The sequence below is a fragment of the Corvus kubaryi genome, unplaced genomic scaffold (genome assembly GCF_017639235.1).
Source record: "Corvus kubaryi isolate FWS band 111438036 unplaced genomic scaffold, C.kubaryi_AGA036_p1.0 37354, whole genome shotgun sequence".
In the NCBI taxonomy this organism is placed as follows: domain Eukaryota; kingdom Metazoa; phylum Chordata; class Aves; order Passeriformes; family Corvidae; genus Corvus; species Corvus kubaryi.
Window position 1 is genome coordinate 4,729,019 of NW_024581116.1, and position 21,239 is coordinate 4,750,257.

Here is a 21,239-nt window from a genome sequence, read left to right on the forward strand (position 1 = left end):
CAGCTGTTCAAAATCTGCAGTATGAAGAGGGATGGCTTTTCAGAGCTCTAGTTTTATGCAAATTATATTTGTGCCCTGTGACACAGTTTGCCTTTGAAGTCATAAGCTAAAACCTCTCCATACTCACACATAACAGAATAAAGCATGATAAATCCCGTTACAAAACTCTAGGGTTAAACTGAGGCATAAAGAACAGATTCACATGGAAAATGAACTCAGCATCTCTTTACCAAAAAGGTCAGTGATTAGGAATTTCATTCAGGAAACAGGAAAAATTGATTTCAAGTCCTTTATCTGTCCTGGGGAATTTGAAGAGTGTTATTCTGGAAATAATATTTAACTTTAATGTAAAAAATCAAGCAAACATGGAAGTGAGAGAGAGGAGCTATGCATAATCTCCTACAAGAGGGATTCATGGTAGGCTGGCAGAAAAGCAGTTGTTCTCTGCTCCCTGGCTCTAAGAGTGTTTTAATATTTCACATGACACATTGAGCACAACACCAAAGGTGGAAACCAGACAAGCCCAAACCTCTGTATGCTTAAGATATTCTTTAGTGAGGTAAGAAATACAGATTTGACCCCAGCCCTAGTGAATCCAGCTCTCCCATACTCCAGGTGACTGGTTTTGCTCCATTGCTAGAGCTAAAGGCAAACCATCAACTCCTGCCCCACGAATTTTGACCGGGTTTTATCCCTCAGACAAACTATTCAGCACTTTTGAAATAAATTGAGAAATAGTTACCAAACAACTTCAAGTCTTTTCCTTAGTTCAAAGGATTGCAGTCTTTCTTTATCTTTAGTCAAAGTCTTCTTAGAAATGCAAGTCCCTGAGACAAAATAGGAGCTAGAAGGTACATGAAGGTATTGCTTGTGTTGTGAAGACAATGAGACTACTTGTGTTACATCTTTTCAACTAGGGCAAGGCTGGGATGGGCTTGTCTGCTCCTTTTTATTTCAAACTTCATCTGGAAGATTTACAGAAGCACTAGCAATGCTAAGGGAGGACTGTTCATCCATTTGCAACTCAAGTTTGGTTGTGATTTACATTTGAAGCAGATATTATAATCCCACAGTTGTATATCAGGTATACTCAGATTTACCACAGTTGTTCTTTCCTCTGGTCAAAAAAAGTCATTTGGAAAAATCATACACATAAATCCATTCATTTATAACATTTTTAAAATGAGTTTTGCAAGCTATCTCCCAGGACACAGCATTCTAAATCTGAAAATATGCTGTCCTTTAATCACCAAGGCTGAGGGACTGTATCATTGTTGGAGAAACACATGGCCAACAGAACTGACCCCACTGACCTCACCCTGTCATTTTGCTCCTCTACACCCTCAGCAGAGCGTGTTCAACATTCCAGCTAAAGCACCTGGCGATGCATCATGGCTTGGGACCTGCCTCCTGCTTTATTTCTACATATTAGAAGCAAAAATTACATCGCAGTTCAATACTGAGCCTTTCCATTAGAATCTTCCCAGGACCAGACCTGGAATCGCTCTCCTGTGCTCAAATTGCCTTCCCAGGTGAAGCCATCTCTCACCAGCCAGCCTGACCTCTGACATTGCCAGTGCCACCAGCTGCAGTTACTCAGCTTTGCTCTCACCCTGCAAGAGCCAGAGGAAGTATTTGTGGGCACTTCTAATGCAGCTTTCCTCATCCAGGGAAAAGCCCCAGTGATCCCAAAGAGTGCCAAGAAGACCCCAAATGCCACAGGTCTGTGCCACCATGCAGCTGTTTGGCACAGCACACAATCCCTTATAACATCCTCAGTCATCCTGTGGGCAGGTCCACCCACCTCCATCTCTCCCTTAAGGCTCAGGAAAAGCTCTGGGTAGTCAGAGCTTTTGATCTGTATTTTCCTTGCTGGCATTTTGTAAACCCTCAAGATTCTGGAAATAATATTTCCATGCCTAAATGACAGAGGAGCAGACCCCAAAGCCATGCAGGCTTCAGCAGTGTCTTGATGTGAGAAACACTGAGTTCTATGACTGAGGTGATGTGAAGTAGTGCTTGGGAGGGAGCAGGGTGGCGATATCCTGTTGAAAACTCCAGAGGACAACAAGTGAAGAAGCTACTAAAATATTGCACCTTTTCTTCCATACTTTTTTTTTTTCTTTAAGTTCATTTAACACTTGCTTCTGGCACAGGCATCATTTGTGTCTCGGGGACAGACCCAAAAATCATGAGATCACTTGGGAGCGGCCCCTTGAGTACCACCCCATTGCTCAGCTCTCCTGCCCACGTGTACCACAGAAGTTGATGGATGGGCTGCAACCAAAAAAACCAAAAAGATGCTGCCAGTTCCCTGCATGCAGAAAACATCAGCCTTGATTGCTTGCAGAGGTGTGCTACTCTTCCAAAGATTTCCGTCAAGCAACACCTATGCCAAAAGTGAGGATGCAAATTCAAATGTATTGAAGCAAACCAGAGTTTATTTAGCATTTATTACCCATTTTGTTGTCAAATGTGACTTCTTCTGTGTTGGTTTTCCTCTGGTAAACAAAGACTTTTTTTAATTTCATTTTTTTAATAAAATATATAAAACATTGTGCATTGCTATCCATAGGAAAACTGTAGTTTAACAACAACAACAAAAAAAAAGAATAAGGCACATTCCTGTGCAGCATCTTCAAATATATATATATATATTTAAAACAAAACAAAAAGAAAACCTTTTTCAACCTCTTTGAGGTTGTTAACTTCTCACCAGTCACTGACACATCTCTTATATAACTGTAATTTCACTGTTGGAGATGGGTTGGGTTGTGTTTGACAGGGGCCAGCAGGGAGAACAGACTCAAAAAAAATAATAGGATTTTATCCCTGAGGTGTCAGTAAAAAAACCCTAAATGTTCCCATTGAAAAGGAAGATGAAAAGACAGCCATAAATAACTGAATACACTATGGCAAACATCCAAGCACCGAGATGATTTCATGATGGAAGAATCCCCCTCCCCCCCATCCCCCAGTTCTTAACAAATCCTATTTGCTGTTGGTTTTTAATTAGGTTAAACTCATGGCTTCTGAAGTCACAAGACAGTCGGTCAGGATGCACCTCCCCCTCCCTCCCCAAATCATCTTTCCAGATTTGTCCTTTTGTTCACAATTCTGCCACAGTCTTCAGGAGAGGGAAACCAAAAATTCCTGAATGGAGACCAAATCCTGGACAGCCTCTGCCCAGAGAAGAGAGGAGCACTCACACCATGGCGTGTCCAACGCCATATCCCTCATGGGAGGACTGCCATTGTCTCCTCCCTGCCTGCTACTCAGAAATGAAGTTAGCAATCACTTCTTTGAAACCAGAAGGTGTCCGTGAAGAGGGGTGATATCAATATGCCAGGGAGAGAGAGATGGGGAAAACTTCATTGCTGTCCATCCACACCACTCCAGGTGGCACACCTGACAGGAAAAGGGGAGACACCCACACTGTATTCCTTCCCTCCCTCTCCTCTCTGAGGTGTGGGGCAGCCCCGGGGAGAAGGGCAGGAGTGCTGGAGTCCCCAGGGCTCAGTAGTAGCGGTTGAGGCTCCTGGTCCCGGGAATGTCGGGCTGGCCGTTCATCCAGATCTCGCGGATGATGCGCTCCCGCTCCTCCAGCCGCTGCGCTCGCTCCAGCTCCTCCGCCGAGGTGAACACGTTCATGTTCAAAGTCCTCTCGAACCTGCGGTGCCTGCGGGCAGACAGGTCCGACGTGGTGTCCGAGTCGTCATCGCTGTCGCTGCTGTCGCTGTCACTCTCCCGCTCCCGAGGAGGTTTTTTGGAGGAGGAGCGCTTGCAGTCCGTCCGGCAGGACACCCTCAGCACCAGGGCCAGCAGGGTCAGCACGAGTCCAATGCACACTCCGGACACAAAGTACAGGGCAGCCCGCTCGGGGTTTTCTGCAAGGAGAAAGGAGATGATGGAGGAGAACCACCCTTCAAAGAACAGAACACACACGGCCCCTCCGTGCACACACCAGACACGGTTTGAGTTTCCAGTGGCTGCTTTTACTTCCATGCCCTCCTTTGTCTCCTCCCCCCAGGGCAATCAGCAATTTAACCAGTGGATTTGCTGCCAAGGCATTTGCCCACATGCAGAATGCGGGTTTGCTGCAGTTGTGTCCTGGAGTTGTCTGGAAGGGAAGGGAGCAGCCCACAGAATTAAGTCTAATTCCCACGGGGCTGACACCAGGGCGCTGCACACCCAGTTGCAGGTAAGTGCATATTACTGTCACATCCACTGCCTTCAAACCAGGCATAAAGATGATTACAAAACTTTATATGCCCTGTGCTGTGGCCCAGCTGAAATGGGAGGCTTGGCAGCATGGCAAAAATGCATACTATTTATTCACAGACTTCATTTGCTTATCTAAGGGAAGAGTGCTGGCTTCCCGCCCAGACCACCAAAATATATACCTGTGCTCCACAGGCAAAGTTGGAGTCAGTGCACCAACAGGATGAGTCCTGCATAGCCACATTTCTGAGGTGATATAACAAGATTCCAAAGGATCCACAGTGCCTTTCAAACTAGGTCATCTTGTTTATTTACCACCTTTTTTTTTTTTTTTTTGGCTCATGGGACTACTTAGAAGTGTAATTACGATAAATGTTGTTACTGCCATTCCCCTGGGCTGAATCATCTTGGTTTATAGGTACACTAAATGGGTAAAGGTGAACTGAGCAGAAGTGTCAAGGCCAGATCTACTCTGCAGCGTCTGCTGGGTGTCTGGAGCTCAAGGATGGAGTCATTTCCTCAGATGAGTTTTATTCCCTTGAACTCAGTGATGGATCCGTAACACCTTCCACCAGCTGAGACTCTGACATTTTGCCCCAGAAGATCTCTGTAGCTAAAAGGCTTAACTTCCCTGCACAGTGCTTTTAGAAGTGCCCTTTCCAGCTGATCTCCTAAAGCAAAGTTTGTAAAAGGTGAACTGCAAACTATTTGGAGATGTTCAAAATTCACCAGGGAAGACACTGCTGTAATTTCACAGCTGGCTCTAAATTTGAAGTTAGCCATATTCTGAGCAGGAAGTTGGACCTGGTGACCCCCCAGTGGCCTCTTCCAACCTAAATTATTCTCTGAGTCTGTGGTCAGAGTCCAAACACTGCCTTGTGCTGTTCTAGGCAGCATGTAGTTCAGTGCCTGGGGGTGCTCATGGAACAGCTACAGAGATGAAATGCTTTTATGCTCTTCACTTCACTCCCAAATGAATCTCAAAGGTGACTGACAAGCCAAAGTGGAAGAAGATGTCAAGATAGTCTGAGAATTGGCTAATAAAACATTAGACTGATGCAAGAGTGGTTGGTGTGGATGACATGGTGAAAAATCAGGCTGAACATAGGACAAAGAAAGATGAGGGAAGTGCAGCAGGTAAGTCCAAAAAAAAGAGAGAGGTGGACCATCCTCCTGCAAACTCAGCTGTAACACAGAGAACAAGCAGGACACTAAACTGAATGTGCCAGTGGGCCCATGACACAGGGGTTGGAACTGATGGCCTTTAGATGGTCTTTGAGGTTTCTTCCAACCAAACAATTCTATGAAATGCAGCAGTAGTTGGAAGGTCAAGTGAGACCAAAGCCACAGGCTTTAAACAATGATATTTTGATAAAAGCGAGACAGCACAATTCCGAAAGTAAAAGAGAAGACACCAGAGCAGGCAAGGAGAATGTGCCAATGGCCCCTGCAGCAGCTTGGCTGAGTGAAATCCTAGCTCCAGTGAAGGCAATGGCTACTCTGAATTCAAGGGTCAGGACTCAAAACTGCAGCCTGCTTTGTGCAGTAGCAAAGCTGCTGCTGCTGCCCATCCAGTCCTAACTGAACAGTAAAGAAGTGGCTTTAAAAACCCCAGGAAAAGCAGAATCACTACACGATAACTCTTCTGCCTCTGATGCCTAAAAACAGAGGCTAGACAAAATTAAGATAATAAAAGCAGGTATATTTATTGAAGGGCCTTTGTGTACACTTTGGGCAGTCAGAGCCCTCAGGGACTACACCCAAAATGGATGCCCGGGTCACAGGTTTTCATACTTTTATAAGTTTGGGCCATTTGCATATCAGGGTTAATCCTCCAATTACAATTTCAGGTAATTACATCATTTACTCCAAGTTGTTCCCCCCCAACCTACTGTTGTTTACATTTTTCAGGACCTGAGACAGTAAGGTGTCCTTGAATTTCAGGCCTGCAGAGGGATTGTTTTGACTGACCAAGCTGGGAAAACAGTAGCTAACACTCTATGTGGAGTTTTAGAATTACACGCTAAAGCATTGCAGAATTACAAATATATGAAAAATATAAAAGCTAAAATCCTAAGGCATCACCTCCGTGTGCAATTTAACTGAGGACAGTAATCACCCAGCTCCTTCTGCAAGAAGCTCTAAGAAGGGCTCTGGGGACAGGCACTGGGTGCAGTCTGCCTTGGCTCTGCCTGGCTGTCCTGAGCACCACGTTCTGCACACACATGGGCTTGATTTGGTTGCATTAGTTCCACTGCTCGCTCCTTTAGAGCAGCTCATAAAAAAACCATAGATGGGAGCCTGAGACACAGACACATGCGGTTTCTCTGTCCCTGATTTTGCCTGTGTCCTGCTTTTCCTTTCTCCTCCACACTCCTTTTTCCATGCTACTGTATCCTGTTCATGAGCAATTTTACCTCGATTGCTACTTAAGCAACCATTTTTCTTCCTCTGCTTGTGCTCCTCCATACAGCCCTTCATGCAGTGCAAGGGCTGTAATTGAATCTTTGGGCTCCAGTGGTATTTATGAGCTCCTACAGCTACTCTGTCAACATCTGAGACACGGTCTGGACTTCCTCATGGAGCTGTAACCCTGTGCTCAACTGCAGTCTTGGCATTTATCATACATACAATCCACTTGCACAGCAGCATCTCTTTTTTTTCACAGCAGAAAGAGCAACTTAAGCTAAAAACCACAGGCTCTGCTTTTTCTCACTTGAAGTAGCCAAGTCACCAATAGCCTAGATTTGGGGCTTTGATGGTTGACTAGTGACTTTGAGAGCCTACCCCATTGCATGTTCTACTTGTAAAGACCAAAAAGAGGCACCCTCTTCAACAAATGGATGCTCAGCACCTTCCAAAAGCTCAAAGGTGGCCCACATTCATCACACCAACAGTGAAGCTCCTCAAAACACTCATTATACTTGAAAAAAAGTTCTTTAAAAGTATATGGACATCAGTAGCAGGAGTTAGCACAATTTTGGTATGCATTCTTGTCTGTGTATCTCTAAAACATAGATTTTGACCACTGAAGCTTTTTCTTCCAATGCTGTGGATGATAGCTCAGAGCTTCCAGCAGGACCCAGTTTCTGTCAATCTCTTTGGCTGGGGTTACCTTTCCCCTTCCTTGTATTTCTCTCTCTGGATTGAAAGCATTGATGAAAATGTCACTGATTCAAGCCTGAATTTAATCCATGCAGACAAAAGATACATGCTCTACACAAGCCTCTACACAAAAGCCACCATTTTCTAGGCACTCAAACTGGCCAAAAAAAATTAGAAACACATTTTATTTTATTTTTCCAACCAAACCAGCAGCAATTACGGGGCTTGTTTCCTGAGAGCTAACAATCTGCTGGGAGCATCAGCCCAGACTGCCATTAATTCCCCAGGAAATGCCCCAGGCCAAGGTTGTTATTGCTATTACAATAAATTGTTTCAATAAATAAAAAACAATGTAGGCATTAACACTGCTGGCTTCCTGTAATGGCTTCATGCATTCCAAAACCTTAGTGGGGAGGAAAATTTCAGAGGGCCCCCAATAAAAGGTTCAGCATTAAGCATGGCCAGACAAACAGTAGGAGCACTATCTTCTAGGGAATTTACAGTCAGCCCCACAGGCTGCCGAAATCCCCTGATAGAACAGAGGAAGCTCTCCAGGAGCCCCTTATTAAGAAGGCTCAGGCCAAGCAGTCTAAAATTTGGAATGATCTCCCCTGGGTTGTATTTTGGAAGCCCCTTGTTAATAACTTGGCAGCAAAGCTTTGCTTTTGGAAGAAGAATAAAACAGGGATTTGTGGAGGTTTCCCTCCAACTGCTTTATCCTGAATGCAATGACAAAACTGGGATAAGTCTCCTGTCCAAAAGGAGGCACTGGAAGAGCTCTGATACATTTTGAATGTTTAATATTTATGTAGGGACGTTTCTGGTCTTGCTAATAGACTGTGACTGCAAAGACAGTTCCAGCTGCTACTGAGGCTGGTGAAGTCTTTCCAAACACTCAGGCAGGTTTTGGAACAGGTCCACGACAGATAACAGGTCCGAGGTTTGTAGGCAGAGATTGCATCTAATTAAAAACCTAATTCTATAAAGAGAATTAACTTTCAAATAAAGGGTGTCTCTGAGTCTTTTGCAAGACTGAACTCTAAATAATATTTATCTGTTTGATCAGCTGCTAATTTCATTCCTCATTGACATTATTCACACTTTTTCCCAGTTTCTGAAGAAATAGCTTCTGGAAGCTGGGATGAGACTGACACCTAACTGGCTTTGATACCTAACCATGATAGCCGCAAACCAAGACTCTTTTGCTTCCTGCTGTGCTGTGATTTTTACTATTCAGTTGTCCATAGGAAGATTCCCAACTTTTATATGGGACTATCAGTCAAAAAGATGGTGGAAGTGAGCGCAGAGGCTTTTGCTAATACTTGCACTTCTCTGTGCAATGTGAGACTCTGCATGTGTGACTGAGTCTGCAGACACTTCACCTGCAGACTCCCACCCAAAACTGCCATTTTGAGCAGAAAACGTGAACACCATTGAGCACAGAAGGCATTCCACTATTTGTGGATGCTCTCCCCTGGCTAAAAAACACCCCACTGCCAGGAGAGAGGAAAGGCAGCAGAGAGGATCATCCTTTCAAGCCTGCACTTTACCCATGAAATAGCAAAATACCCACAGCTTCATTTTCCTGCAGTGGGTCTGAGGGTATCCACCACCCTCTGCCCCAAGAGAAAAAATATTTTTCTATATTGTCCCTGCCTATTTACAATTTTCTTTTGCAAACTCCTATTCTGAGACAGCTCACCAGCACAGGGAAGCCCAGAATGCAGCCCTTTCAGTCTGCAGAGAGTACCTGAGGGACGTTTTCAGTGTCATGGAACAGAGCAGTTCTTGCACTACTGTTTCTCTTTGGCACCAGGGCCATGGTCAGGAGCAGTGGGAAGATGTGTGACACAAAAACAGCCCTCCCTGGCTGCTCAATACCCTGCCTCTCCTGAGCCACTATAATGGATCCTCTATGGACATCAGCTGTGGCTTGAGCTGCCTTCAGGGCCCCAAACTCAGGCAGGCACAAAAAAAATCCAACTGCTCTGCTGTTCAAAATCTGCAGTATGAAGAGGGATGGCTTTGCAGTGCTCTAGTTTTATACAAATTATATTTGTGCCCTGTGACACAGTTTGTCTTTGAAGTCATAAGCTAAAAACTCTCCATATTCACATAAAATAAATAATGACAAATCCATCATTTTCACTAAAAGCAGAGGCTAAATTACATGCAGCAAATAAAGATGGTTTAGGACATATGCTGTTTCTATCCATGGGTTCAGTCATCAATTACTTTTATAAGAAATAACAAACTGGACATACATGTCATGGAGACTAAAACCCATCTAACAGACATGGTGAGGAACATGGGAACCAGAAGATCTTTAAGGTCCCTTCCAACCCAAAACATTCTATGATTCCATGATACATTGGAAAGCATAAGCAACCAAGTCCTGAACTCAGCACTGGAAACCAAAGTCATGAGGTCTGAGTTTACCTATTTGGCATCCAGTGGATGTGCAAACAACACAAGGAGACCACATCAAGAGAGGGCAGACAAATCCCACAGCAACAGGACAGTTAAAGTTGTTTGTGCTACAGTAAAATCTGGAAGCTCTGGACAGGGCTGACAGCTTGTGAGGGGGATGAATCAAGACCCTGTGCCCTAAAACCAAGGTAGAGTCAAAGAGCTCTGCTGTGGTCAATGGAAGCAAAGTCCATGGGGTGTTGTCAGCAGCCCTGAATCACAGTCCCAAATATCCTATCATTAATCCTACAGCTTTCTCTGCTCATTACTGTTCAGATGGGGAACACAATATTAACAGCATTTGGTTTTATAATAGGGATGGGAAGGTAGGTATTTTCATGTAAAAAAATGGTAGCTATAGGTAAGGGTGGAGAAGTGGGATGGATAGATAGAAGACTCCTTTAAAGCTCGTTTTTCTAACTTTTCCTTGGAGAAACCCATGCAAGAAAACAAATTATCCTACTCAGCTATCTTCTGTGAAGAACACTACTAATTCCATTTAATCTGCCTGACTCTTAGGGGTGGCATGAAAAGATGGATCCTGATGCTACCACTGAATGTGTAGAAGAGCAGAAATTTGTATAACCATTCATGGTCCTTTTAGAAGGACCCTTCACTAAATAATATGCAGAAACACTCTCACTAATCTACTCAGTGGTTCCAAAATGCAAAGCCCAAGTCAGCTACTTCAAATTCAAACACCTGGATTAGCAGCCAGGTGGTATCTCAACAAGAGCAAGAGCATGACACCAAGAATGCACTACTGTTTAATGAATTAGCAAGACTGAATTAGCATACAGACATGAAAAAGTAGCTCACAAATGCTGGAGTTTTAGTTTTAGCCACAATCTCTCTGGGCCACCTGTGCCAGTGTCTCACCATCCTCACAGTAAAGAATTTCTTCCTAATGTCTAATCTAAACCCACTCTCTTTCAGTTTAAAGGCATTCCCCCTGGCTTTGTCACTTTTCTTTCACCTTTTAAAGTGAATTTTTTTAGAAGACATCTCCCCTGTTACTTGAAAGATACACGTGGGTGAAAGATAAAATATGATCCAAGGAAATCTTACTCTAAACTAGATTTAAATATACAATTAAGTAGACTCTCAAGTTACTTCATCTTCACACTTCTACTGAAGATAAGCCAAATTCTCTTAAGCAGTGCAAAGATTTGAGTGCTGCTTATTTTCCAAATTACAGGACAACAAACTTACCTCCCTAATGAGCCAGGCTTTGATCTCCAGGAAAATGAAGCACTAGGAATAATACCATATGTAAGATTACATTGTATTTAACTCCAGATGAGAGCAAACCCGGTGGAAAGCAGTGCACGATAAACTCTGTTATACACTGTCTGCTAGAGCTGCCCCGGTCAGGCCCTTCAAAGGAGAATTCGCTGAGACGAACGAAATACACAAACAGTTCAGAGAGGCAGATTTAGCCCCAGATGACTGTGAAAGGAGGGTATACTGAAAGCTTGCAGGAGCCCAGGGAGATGTGAGGCACCAGACGTACCTGTGATGAAGGCATAGGCTGCCAGGATGTTGCTGAGCAGGGCCATCTCCGTGCTGACGCCCACGGGCTCCATGCTGCTGCTGCTGCTGAGCGCCGGCGGTTGTGTCTCATCCACAGGGAGCAGGAGGGGGGTGTTGTCTACCGGGTAGAAAGTGGCTGACCTCCCTTTCTTCTTCTCTGCTTTGACACAGAAAGGGAATGAGGGATGAGGAACGTAGAACGTGACCCAGCCCTACCCTGCCTTATCCCCACCAGGTCAGCATCTGTGTTCAGAAATCTGGAGATGCTCGACAGGGAGACACCCAAATTTGCCCCTTTTTGGGGGGTAACTAAACCTTCTCAAGCAGCTTCAGCTGAGCATATACCCCATCTGCATCCTGCCATCATCATCTCTCACCCATCTCCTGCTCTTTCATGTCACCACTTAGACACGCCCACCTATGCCACAGCAAATGTATAATCAGGTTTCTTTTCTCTTATGTAAATCAAAGGAGCCTTTATCAACAGTGGGTTCAGCTAGGCTTCAAAGGAGGACTGGAAAACACAGGCAGAGCCTGCAACCCTCTGCTGGTGTGGTGCTGTAGTGATCCATCCACACCTGGCAAACAGACATGCTTTCCCTCTAGCCTTCGTGGGGAAGGGCAGACCTGAGTTTATGACTTCCTTCAGAAGCCTGCTTGTATTGTGTTTCACCCAGACACCATTTCCCCTCTGGAGAGGTGAGTGAACATGGGTTAATGATTTGATTTTATTTGTTGAAGACTGGAGTTAAGGAGGCTCAAAGAGACCCTTTCAGACTTTATCAGCTCACTGTTGAGGGCTCCCCACACCTTGATCTGCAGGCAGACACCCCCACTACTCACAAAACAGTAATTGTTTTCAACACAGGAAAAAGTGCACAGGATCCAGCTCCATCATCCATATGAGTTTTTAACTGTAGATTTTCAGGCTCCCTTCCCTGGGTGTCTAGTTCTGGCCAAAAGCAAGAATCACTCTGTAAAATCACAGACTTGCACCTGGATTCCACTTATCTGCAGGTATTAAATTCAGGACACTGCCAGCTCCATCTCCAATGATGCCATCAGTGCCATGCAAGCAAAGCATTCTGTCAGGAGCCGTGATGTGAGATGGTCTTTGTTCCTTGGCTGTCTGATCCATCTCCTTTCCCTGCAAACCCTGATGCCTTAGGTTTTAACCTTTATATTTTTCAAATTCTGTATTGCTTGGTGTGTGACTCTGAAGTTTCTTGTAGCCTGTTAATTTCTGCTCTCTCATGCTAGGTAGACATAACAAAGCCTCTCCAGGCCTGCTCTCCAAGGACACCAAGACTGTCCTAGGTAAAAAAGTATAAACCAAAGAGCCTCCAAAGGTGGGGTGAGCTGTGGGGAAAACTGAAGCTTTAATTGGAGAATTAACCCTGCTATGCAAAAGAACCAAACCTATAAAAGGGTGAAGAACTTGTGACCTGGGATCCATCTTGGGGTCCATCTTGGCAATAGCCTCTGGCTCCCCAGGGGGTACCTTTGAAGGCAAATAAATACCTCTTTCAATTCTTTACTCCTGTCTAGTCTCTGTTTCTAGGAGGCCTCTCAAGGCATCAGCCCAGCACCATGAGGCATCACGTTCAGCTTCCTGCTGTGGGCACCAGGAAGCAGCTCAGCCCAGGGAAGCAGGAACAGAAAGTGAGGGGTGTCAAAGAGAACAGGTAATACTGGATGGAGAGGGACAGGGCAGGAATGTGCATGCAGTGATGCCAACTCCTAATCTCCCTCGAGGAGAACCAGAGGGGATGGAGTCCAGGTGTCACTGTGAGGGATCAGCCCCAAGGAATGTGGGCACAGCTGTACCTCTGCCACTGAAGAGCTGCATGGCCTTGGGAAAGCCACATGTTCACGGTTACCATGGTGTTAATGACTGGCCTTCAGGCAGAGTGTTTAAACAGGATTGCTTGGGTGTCATTTCTCAAATGGTAAAATATCCCAAGAGCCTCTTTCTTCAAGAGAACAGACATCTCTGCAGATCCCTTGTGCAAATGGGACACCAAAGATCCAACAGCACATTCAGCAGGAAATCAATAGCAACATTTCAGATTTTTTTAATTCAGAATTTTTTAAAATTCAGATAACATGCCCCCTAACCTCTCCTTTTTTCTCCCTGTCTGGTAAATCTGCCTGTACAAATGTTTTAATTTTTCCCTACCACTGCTCCAAAGAAATCCACGGAAGCAGGGTAAACATTTAGTTTCTAAAAACTGAACCTAAAATTTGGATATTTCAGAGCATCTCAAGTACCACCATGCATCTAAACTAAGGCAAGAGAATCCTGCTATCAAGGGATGGATAGCAGAGAGTCATTCATCTCTCCCCACAGCAGACACTTAAAGCTTGATGTACTTGCTTATACACAGACATCTAAGACACCCCAGGGTCAGGAGGACATGAAGGGATGTAGGGGAAATGCTCACCCTTCTAGAAGCCAGGTGAACACCCCAGGACATCACAAATGACACATTTATATGAGGGTAACTGAATCCTGCCTGAGATGTCTCCTGACTGTTAATGTAAAATCCCTTCACGATCGAGGAAGATGAAGGGCACCACCAGGATATAATCCCATGCGTATTTCATATGTCAGATGGACACCACCTCTGTTAGGTATGGAGCAGCCCTTGTAAACCACTGTGCAACAACAGTGTCTTTAGGAGACAGAGTAAGGGATAAATCCTCTTGAGATGTGAGATGTAAGAAGAATCCTTTTTGGTTTTTTTTTCACTTCTAACTTGTCCAAAGAACAGATGCAATCAAACACGTTTTTAAATGAACACTCATCTGCATACACTAAACTCCAGCAAAGAGCACCACAAAACCACAGAACTGGTTTTATCATTGGCAGGATTGTACAAGCACAGACATGGAAGACAGAAAATGACTGGGCTTATGCAGGAGGGAAAAAACAAACAAACACAATTCCACAAGGGCCATGTGTTGCTACACTGTGTGGTTCCCTGGTCTGCCATTCATTACAGGATCATACCAAAAGATATTCCCTTGCCTCCTTGCTAGCCTTGAAGAATTGTCAATGCCTAGTCAGCTCACTACTACTGGTTTTCTCCTCAGTTCCTTTCCTAGCTGTTCCCAGTCACTTGAATGGTTTCCCTGTAAGTTTACACCAAAATTGAACAAAATTCTTTCAGCCAGCAGTAAATTTGCCCAACAGCACAGTGTAAGTACAGGAAAGGTTATTCATGATCCCAGGCTGACGTTAGCAAATAGATTTAATAAAAGAAATAAAACAGGAAGGGAGATTACAGAAGTATTTTCTTTTGTTATTTTTGAAACATTCTTCTAGCTTTTAATTTCAAAATTACATCTTTGTTTGAAAAGTGGTGCATATTTTGAAAGTGAATGAATAAACGATGTGAAAACTAAACAAAAGGTGTCATTTGTAGAAGTGAAATGTTTAGATGATTGGAAATGAGTTCAGGATATGTTTCCTTGCATAAAAGAATCTCCAGGATCACAATATTTATTTGGATCTAACTCAAAACTCTTTTCCTTGACAGTTTTTCAGTAAGGCCTCCAAACTGACAAATCTGTTATTGCCAGTTCTTATTTATTTGTGAATTGACTATCCAAGCTGTGGATTAACTTTGCCAGGAGTGTAGACAGAGACAAGCTCTGCCCATACCCACCCTCGAGCTGAATCTCTGGGAGCACACACTGGAATTTCAGTAGCGTCATAAACCATCTCCTGCATGTTGGGAAACACAAAACCACCAAGGAACCCAACACGTGCTCACTTGTGCTTTTCCTTTATTCATACACCACCCCTGCCTCCTACTCACCTATCCCTAGAGATGGCTAAGATCTGGCTTCATTCATATCTCTTCCCTTTGCATTTTATGAAAAGAGCATCATATTTCAAAGCTCAGTTGAAAACGACTCTGTCCCCTGTGAGGCAGAACTACTGTCTCTGCCCGGGGTTTTTTCTTTTCTTTGCCACTGTATTAGACAGGCCTGAGAAGTATTTCTGTGATGAGTTTGGACATGCATGGCCATGACTGCTCTTCCAAGAAACCCGGTGTTTCTTGAACAGTTTCACAGTTCACTTTAGCCTGTCACTGGTCACGTCTTAAAGCTGTCACAGCCCTTTCTGACTGTGACATGGATGGGATTTAGGAGCAATACAGAAATCCAGAAAAGGGGAGATGGAAAGGAACAGTTACCACAACACCATTACGTTTGGGTCAACATCACAACAGTCACAGCTACCTGGGAGAGCTCGTTCTATGTTGGAAGGAGAGACATCCAAAAGGAACACACCGTCCCCTATAACATTGGGGTCAAACACTCCCGGCTGCAGTGGAAAATGTGGCTTCTGATATCCTTGGTAACTGGTTGGTCTTGCCTGAGTTTCATGCAGAAGCTTCTTGGGAACTGAAAGAGAGGAGCAAGAAGAGCACAGTTGTTAGAGTGAGTCATTTCAGCTGGTCAGAATGAGCATTGTCACATCAGGCTACGGGCTCAGTTGATATTTAATTATCCCATGTGCAGCCCAAAGACACTCATTTTCCACTATGATGAATGCTCTCCAAATGCCAGCACAGACACATTCAGCGAGAGAATGCTGGAAACTATAGAGTGATTAAGATACTGTTTATTTACAATTAAGCCTTGAGACTAGTCTAAAGACCAGATTCAAACATTCTGTTTAGACACTCATCTTAGAAACTGAAATAGAGCCTAGTAAGCCAGGCTTTGGCCTCAGCTCTAGGCTTCAGAGCACTCCAGTTAGACGTCTCTGTTCCTACCATGACAGCAGGCTGGACAGGATGCCCCATAGCAAGGGGGGCTATAGCTATGCCTGAAATCCTGCCTCTCTCCAGGTGTCAAGTTGCTGGCTCAAGACTGAACATCAGAAGTTTCTGTCCACTCCAGATTTACAAAACCAGACTCTAGAGGATGCTGTTCATGTGAAATCATAAAGCTTAAATCATCCACCACAAAAATAAAAATCCCTGCTGTAAGAAACCCTCTGCACCATGTGAGATCCAAAATACACTGCTTCCCATTCGGTTTTAGGCTAGTAAGATGGGAAAGGCCCATTCTCCATTCCCACCATCCTGAGGAGCATGAAGACTCAGCTAATCCCTACTGCTCTCTGTGTTTTGTCAGCCACAGCACGAGCAATATGCATGTGAAATGATCGATTAATACGTGACAGGTTTTTGGACATCTTTGGTCTCTTCTTTGGACCAAAGCACGGCCTAATAACAGGAGTGTTTTCTCCTCCCTGATGTTCCAAGGCCAGTTCTTCAGCTGTACAACCAGGTAAAGAAATCAAAGCCAGTGTAGCTACCTCAGTGTACACCCACTGAAGGTGAATCCACACAGTAAATTCACTAATTTCCCCTGTAGGGACAAAGAATGGAGTCATCGATGGAGCTGAACCAGTTCTCTGCCTCAGCCACAGCCAACACCTGAGGCTATTTCAGAGCAAAGTGCCTCTCCATACAAAGAGAAGAAACATATATACAGGTCATTTTCTTTAGAAACTAGAGGAATTGAGTGATGAAAGACAAAAATAAATTAAAACTTCCAAAGGAGAAAGATTTATTTTCCCTGTCAGTGACTTTATACTAATGCAAAGCAGATAACCAAGACTTTAGTGTGCTGAAGACACAAGACTGTTGAGCACTAGGCACAAGTTCAGTAGAACCACATGAGCTTCAAGAGAAGATTTCTGGGATGCCCATTTCCCCTTTCTTCAAGTCTAACACCATTTTCCTCTCTCATTCTAAGGAGGCTGCCACCTCCCAGTGCCTCAGTTTCCCCAGGGCCCCATTTGGGATCATGCTATCTCTCATCTCCACCCTTCACAGGGGCGTGAAGAAGCGCAATTAAAAATGCAAAGCACTTTGAGATGCTTGGCAGAAGCTTGAAGGAGGACTTGGAAAGAGGGCAACTCTGGATCAGAAAGGAAATTCCTGCCTGCCCCCTGCAGCTAATCAGCTGCCAGACTGGAACAGGAGATTTAATCACATCCATTAAATTTGCCTGCATCACCCACCACATTACTGGTGAGTGAAGTGATCCAACCACCTTGTTTACATTATGTTCAACTTACTGTCTTTGCTGAGGCAAAGAAAATTGTAACTAGATTTACAGACTGACCCCTGGTATTAGGCTGCCAGGACACCAGCACTGAAGTTCTTGCATTATTAGTGGAGTCATGCTAGGTCAGGAAACAGACAGAAAACCCCACAGCTTCTGAATATCAAAGAGCTGACACAGCGGTTTCTAGTGAAACCTGAATTGGCAACGGTTAGAAGGCAGCAAAAAAACACATCCCCTGGTAGGAACCAGACAAGAATGAGGGGGATACCTGTGCCAGGGAAATATCAGAAAAGTCTGGAGAGGAGGTGGGTAGAACAGATTATCCTGCAAACCACAGCCAGGGAGAACTGCAGTTCTGGGTGCTTTATTTGAGGCACCCAAAGGGACGCAGAGGGCATAGGGCTCAGCACCCTCCAAAAATAAACAGTCCTATTGCTGTATCTCAGACTGAGCACCTGATAGGCATTTAAAGACACAAGATAGTTTTCCCTTACACACTTTTCACCCAAACTGCATCCCAGTAACCTGTCGATAGGCATCCAGTGAAGAAAATGAAGCAAAAGGCTTTCATGTTTCAGACTTCCACTTCTTCACAAACATCTCCTTTACCTCTCAGCATTTGTGACCATCTCCAGGGCACAAGACAGGCTGGGTGGATCTGCATCTTTCTTAGAAAAAGTGACACTACCAGACACTTAAACATTTGAGTCAAGTAGGAGAAAGAAACACCATCTTTTCCTAAGCATACCCAGAGAACTGAGATATGGCTTTTCCATCTTGGCATCTGTGCCACCACCACTTGAATGCTACCTACAGGACCAGGGGAAGAATCAGGTAAAGCAAAACATTGCTAAATAAGACAGAAACTGGTCAACACCTGTCCTGGGTTGCAGTGTATTCTATTACCATCCTCAGGAGCCGTTGAAACCAGGTGGGGCAGTGTTTCCTTGCCTCCTCCCCCCAGACTATCTTTCTGTTAATTGCCCATCATTGTCCTGCCGCCTGACTCAGAGATAACTCCCTCCGGACTATTCTCCTGTTAATGAGCCTAATCAACACTTGGCCTCATGACTCGTTACCCCATTGTGAGATGCTCCGCCCAGAGGGAGGAACCAAGCATCCCATCGTGGATATAATCTGAGGCTGAACACCAGAGACACCGGCTTCCCACTGGATTTCCAGAGGACAGGAGCTACACAGCCACCATTGGACTTCCTGAGGAAGAGCAGACTGTTTTACTACAGGATCACTGCTTCAGAGGACTGCAGCCACCATTCTACCAGACTGCTACCACCACCCTGCCTAACAGGGTGTCAGGTTGTACCTTGACTCTGTCAGTTTGACAGTGTTTTCTTTTACCTTTTTTTTCCCCTTTTCTTTAATTTCCATTAAATTGTTATTCTGACTTAGTGCCTCCCACTGGTTTGTTTTCAAACTAGTACAACACCATCCCAAGGAAGAGTAGAGATTTAGAAGTATTCAAGGAGAAGCACTGATAGAGAGCATTTATTGTCACAGCACCTTATGGAGTAGGGCTGTGCTGTTACCTCTTTGGGATGGCCGAGGAAGTAAGAACACTATCAAGTAGTCATTTGGTGCCTTAAACACAGGTGGCTGTGAGGACAGATTCCGAAAGGCAGGCATGTCCTTGACATCTGTGGTTAGCACACACTTTGGTACTTTCAAAAATCCCAAGAGGTGCTTTTCTTCCCTTCAGCAACTAGATTCCTTTAAAACTCTGGAAGAAACTTAGTACAGCACAGGATGTCTACAGCACATAACCCTGGACTTTTGCATTTCAAGGGATCATTTTTCTCTGTGGACTCCATAAACATCTTGAGGACATTTTGCCAGGAAAGGCCCATCTTTGCAAAGAGTACACAGAGAGATGGCATGCAGCAAGCCTGCTCTTTTTCTAGTTTATACAATGCTCAGCTGATACTCAGCTTTTCTTTGATTTAGAAAGACTGTGAAATGAAAAGCCTTTCTCAAGTGTAAAATACCTCACAATTTCCAGTTAGCTCCTGTGTGGCAGCCAACTCCACAAGAAAGATTAAACATCTGGTTCCTTTGAAATGCCCTCCTTAAATTCTCCAGAGAGGAGTGCATCTGACACAAAGCATGGCATGAGTTGAAGCAAAGTGTCAAAGAAAATTATTTATTATTAAAACCACCAGAGAAAAAAGTACCAAGGATTTTAGTCTTATCTCAGTATTAAGCACAGAAATCCTGGCAGGGAAGGGTTGGCACTTGTTCTGCTCCATTTAATTGAGCAGAGAAATTAAAGCAACTCAGTCAGCAGAACAAGTGATGGATGTGGACAGGAGGGGAAGGAACAGCTTCAATCAAAGTGCTAGCACATCTCATAGTCAGGAGCCCTGCACCTAAAAATGAACACGAGAAATGAGCTGGGATCATCTGGAATAGAGGAGAGTTGCTCTGGGGACCTCTAGGGACTTTCAGTCTCTCAGGGGGCAGCAGTCAGCATTGAGATGTGGGTATTTATCCAAAAGATAAAATTCTACAGAACTTGGGCTGTGCATCTGAGAAGCACAGGCAGAGATGTAACTTTTCAGATGGCAAGCCCTGCTCAGCCGCCCACCCTGGGATTCAACTCGGGCATCACCACATGGATTCCATGTCAGCCAGGACTTGATCTGGAGACAAAGTGTCACCATCGCTGTGACATTCCATGAAGGCACCTGGAGAAGTTGGTTCTAGGTTATAAATCTGCAAGGGAGCTTTCGGATCAGCAGGTTCATTCCTCTGCCATTACAGGCTTTAAAGTCTTTATATAATCCCTCTGTGTCTGCTTTAAAAGCAGTCCCAGCTCCCACTGCTCATCTGCCCAAATCAACATCATGCTAGCAATAATTTATACCAGTTCCCAACCCAAGACCTGCATTACCCATTTGCAATGAATTAATGGCACCAATCTTACAACAAAACCTCCCCTCCACTGCCTGGCAGCCTCCCCTCTCTGCAGAAACAGGGGTGAAGGAAAATCAAAGCCAGAGTGTGCTCTCATGGGCAGAGCAGATCCCTCAGAGTCAATATGAGCAGCCAGCACGACAGTGTGAAAAGGCACATGCTGGTGCTGCTGACAGTATCCTTATTTGTACTTGGTGGAGACACCTTCTGCTGGAATTTTCGCACAAGCAGTTTCTTGTGTGGCCAGAAAACCCAGGGTTGATGAAAAGAAAAAGTTACTGTGTCTGCAAGCAGCAACATTCCGAATTACAGTGCTAAGAGATGGAAAAGGCCAAACAATACCTCGCCTCTGTTCATTAAGGGCAGACAATCACAGACTGGTTTGGGTTGGAAGGGACCTTAAAGATCATCTCATTCCAACCCCCTGCCATGGGCAGGGACACCTTCCACTATCCCAGGTTGCTCCAAGCCCCATCCAACCTGGTCTTGGACACTTCCAGGGATGGGACAGCCACAACTTTGCTGGGCAATCTCTGCCAAGGCATCACCACCCTCACAGTAAAGAATTTCTTCCTAATATCCAATCTAAACCTACTCTCTTTCTGTTTAAAGCCATTCCTCCTTGGCCTATCATTACATGTCCATGTTCCCCCCCAGGTTCCTTATAGGCCCCCTTCAGGTACTAAGAGACCATAATGAGATAATTTGCTGTGTTTCCTATGTCAATCTATCTAGTTTTAAACACACTTTAAACGGCTGGGGGTTCGACCAATTGCCACAATATATTATTTTCAGAGGAATACTGCTCTTTCTGTGTAGTTATTTTCCAATGTTGCTGAGTGTTTCAGTTTAAGCACATATATTATTCCCCTAATCAAAACATT

At 44.5% G+C, this 21,239-nt stretch overlaps 1 protein-coding gene across 4 annotated transcripts in view; it reads right to left on the bottom strand.

Annotated features, from left to right (window-relative positions):
• Positions 1 to 2,419: 2,419 nt before the first annotated feature.
• The window catches only part of EVA1A (eva-1 homolog A, regulator of programmed cell death), a 206,293-nt gene continuing 187,473 nt past the window's right edge, over positions 2,420 to 21,239 (bottom strand). For 3 of the 4 annotated variants that reach the window (XM_042032912.1, XM_042032910.1, XM_042032913.1), the window contains 3 exons: positions 15,580 to 15,744; positions 11,309 to 11,488; positions 2,420 to 3,887 (listed from right to left, as the gene is read on the bottom strand). In XM_042032912.1, the coding sequence (XP_041888846.1) occupies positions 3,517 to 3,887; positions 11,309 to 11,488; positions 15,580 to 15,744 (716 nt within the window). In that variant the 3' untranslated portion in view covers positions 2,420 to 3,516. The remainder of the gene's footprint in view (positions 3,888 to 11,308; positions 11,489 to 15,579; positions 15,745 to 21,239) is intronic. The other variant, XM_042032911.1, reaches the window with a different exon arrangement.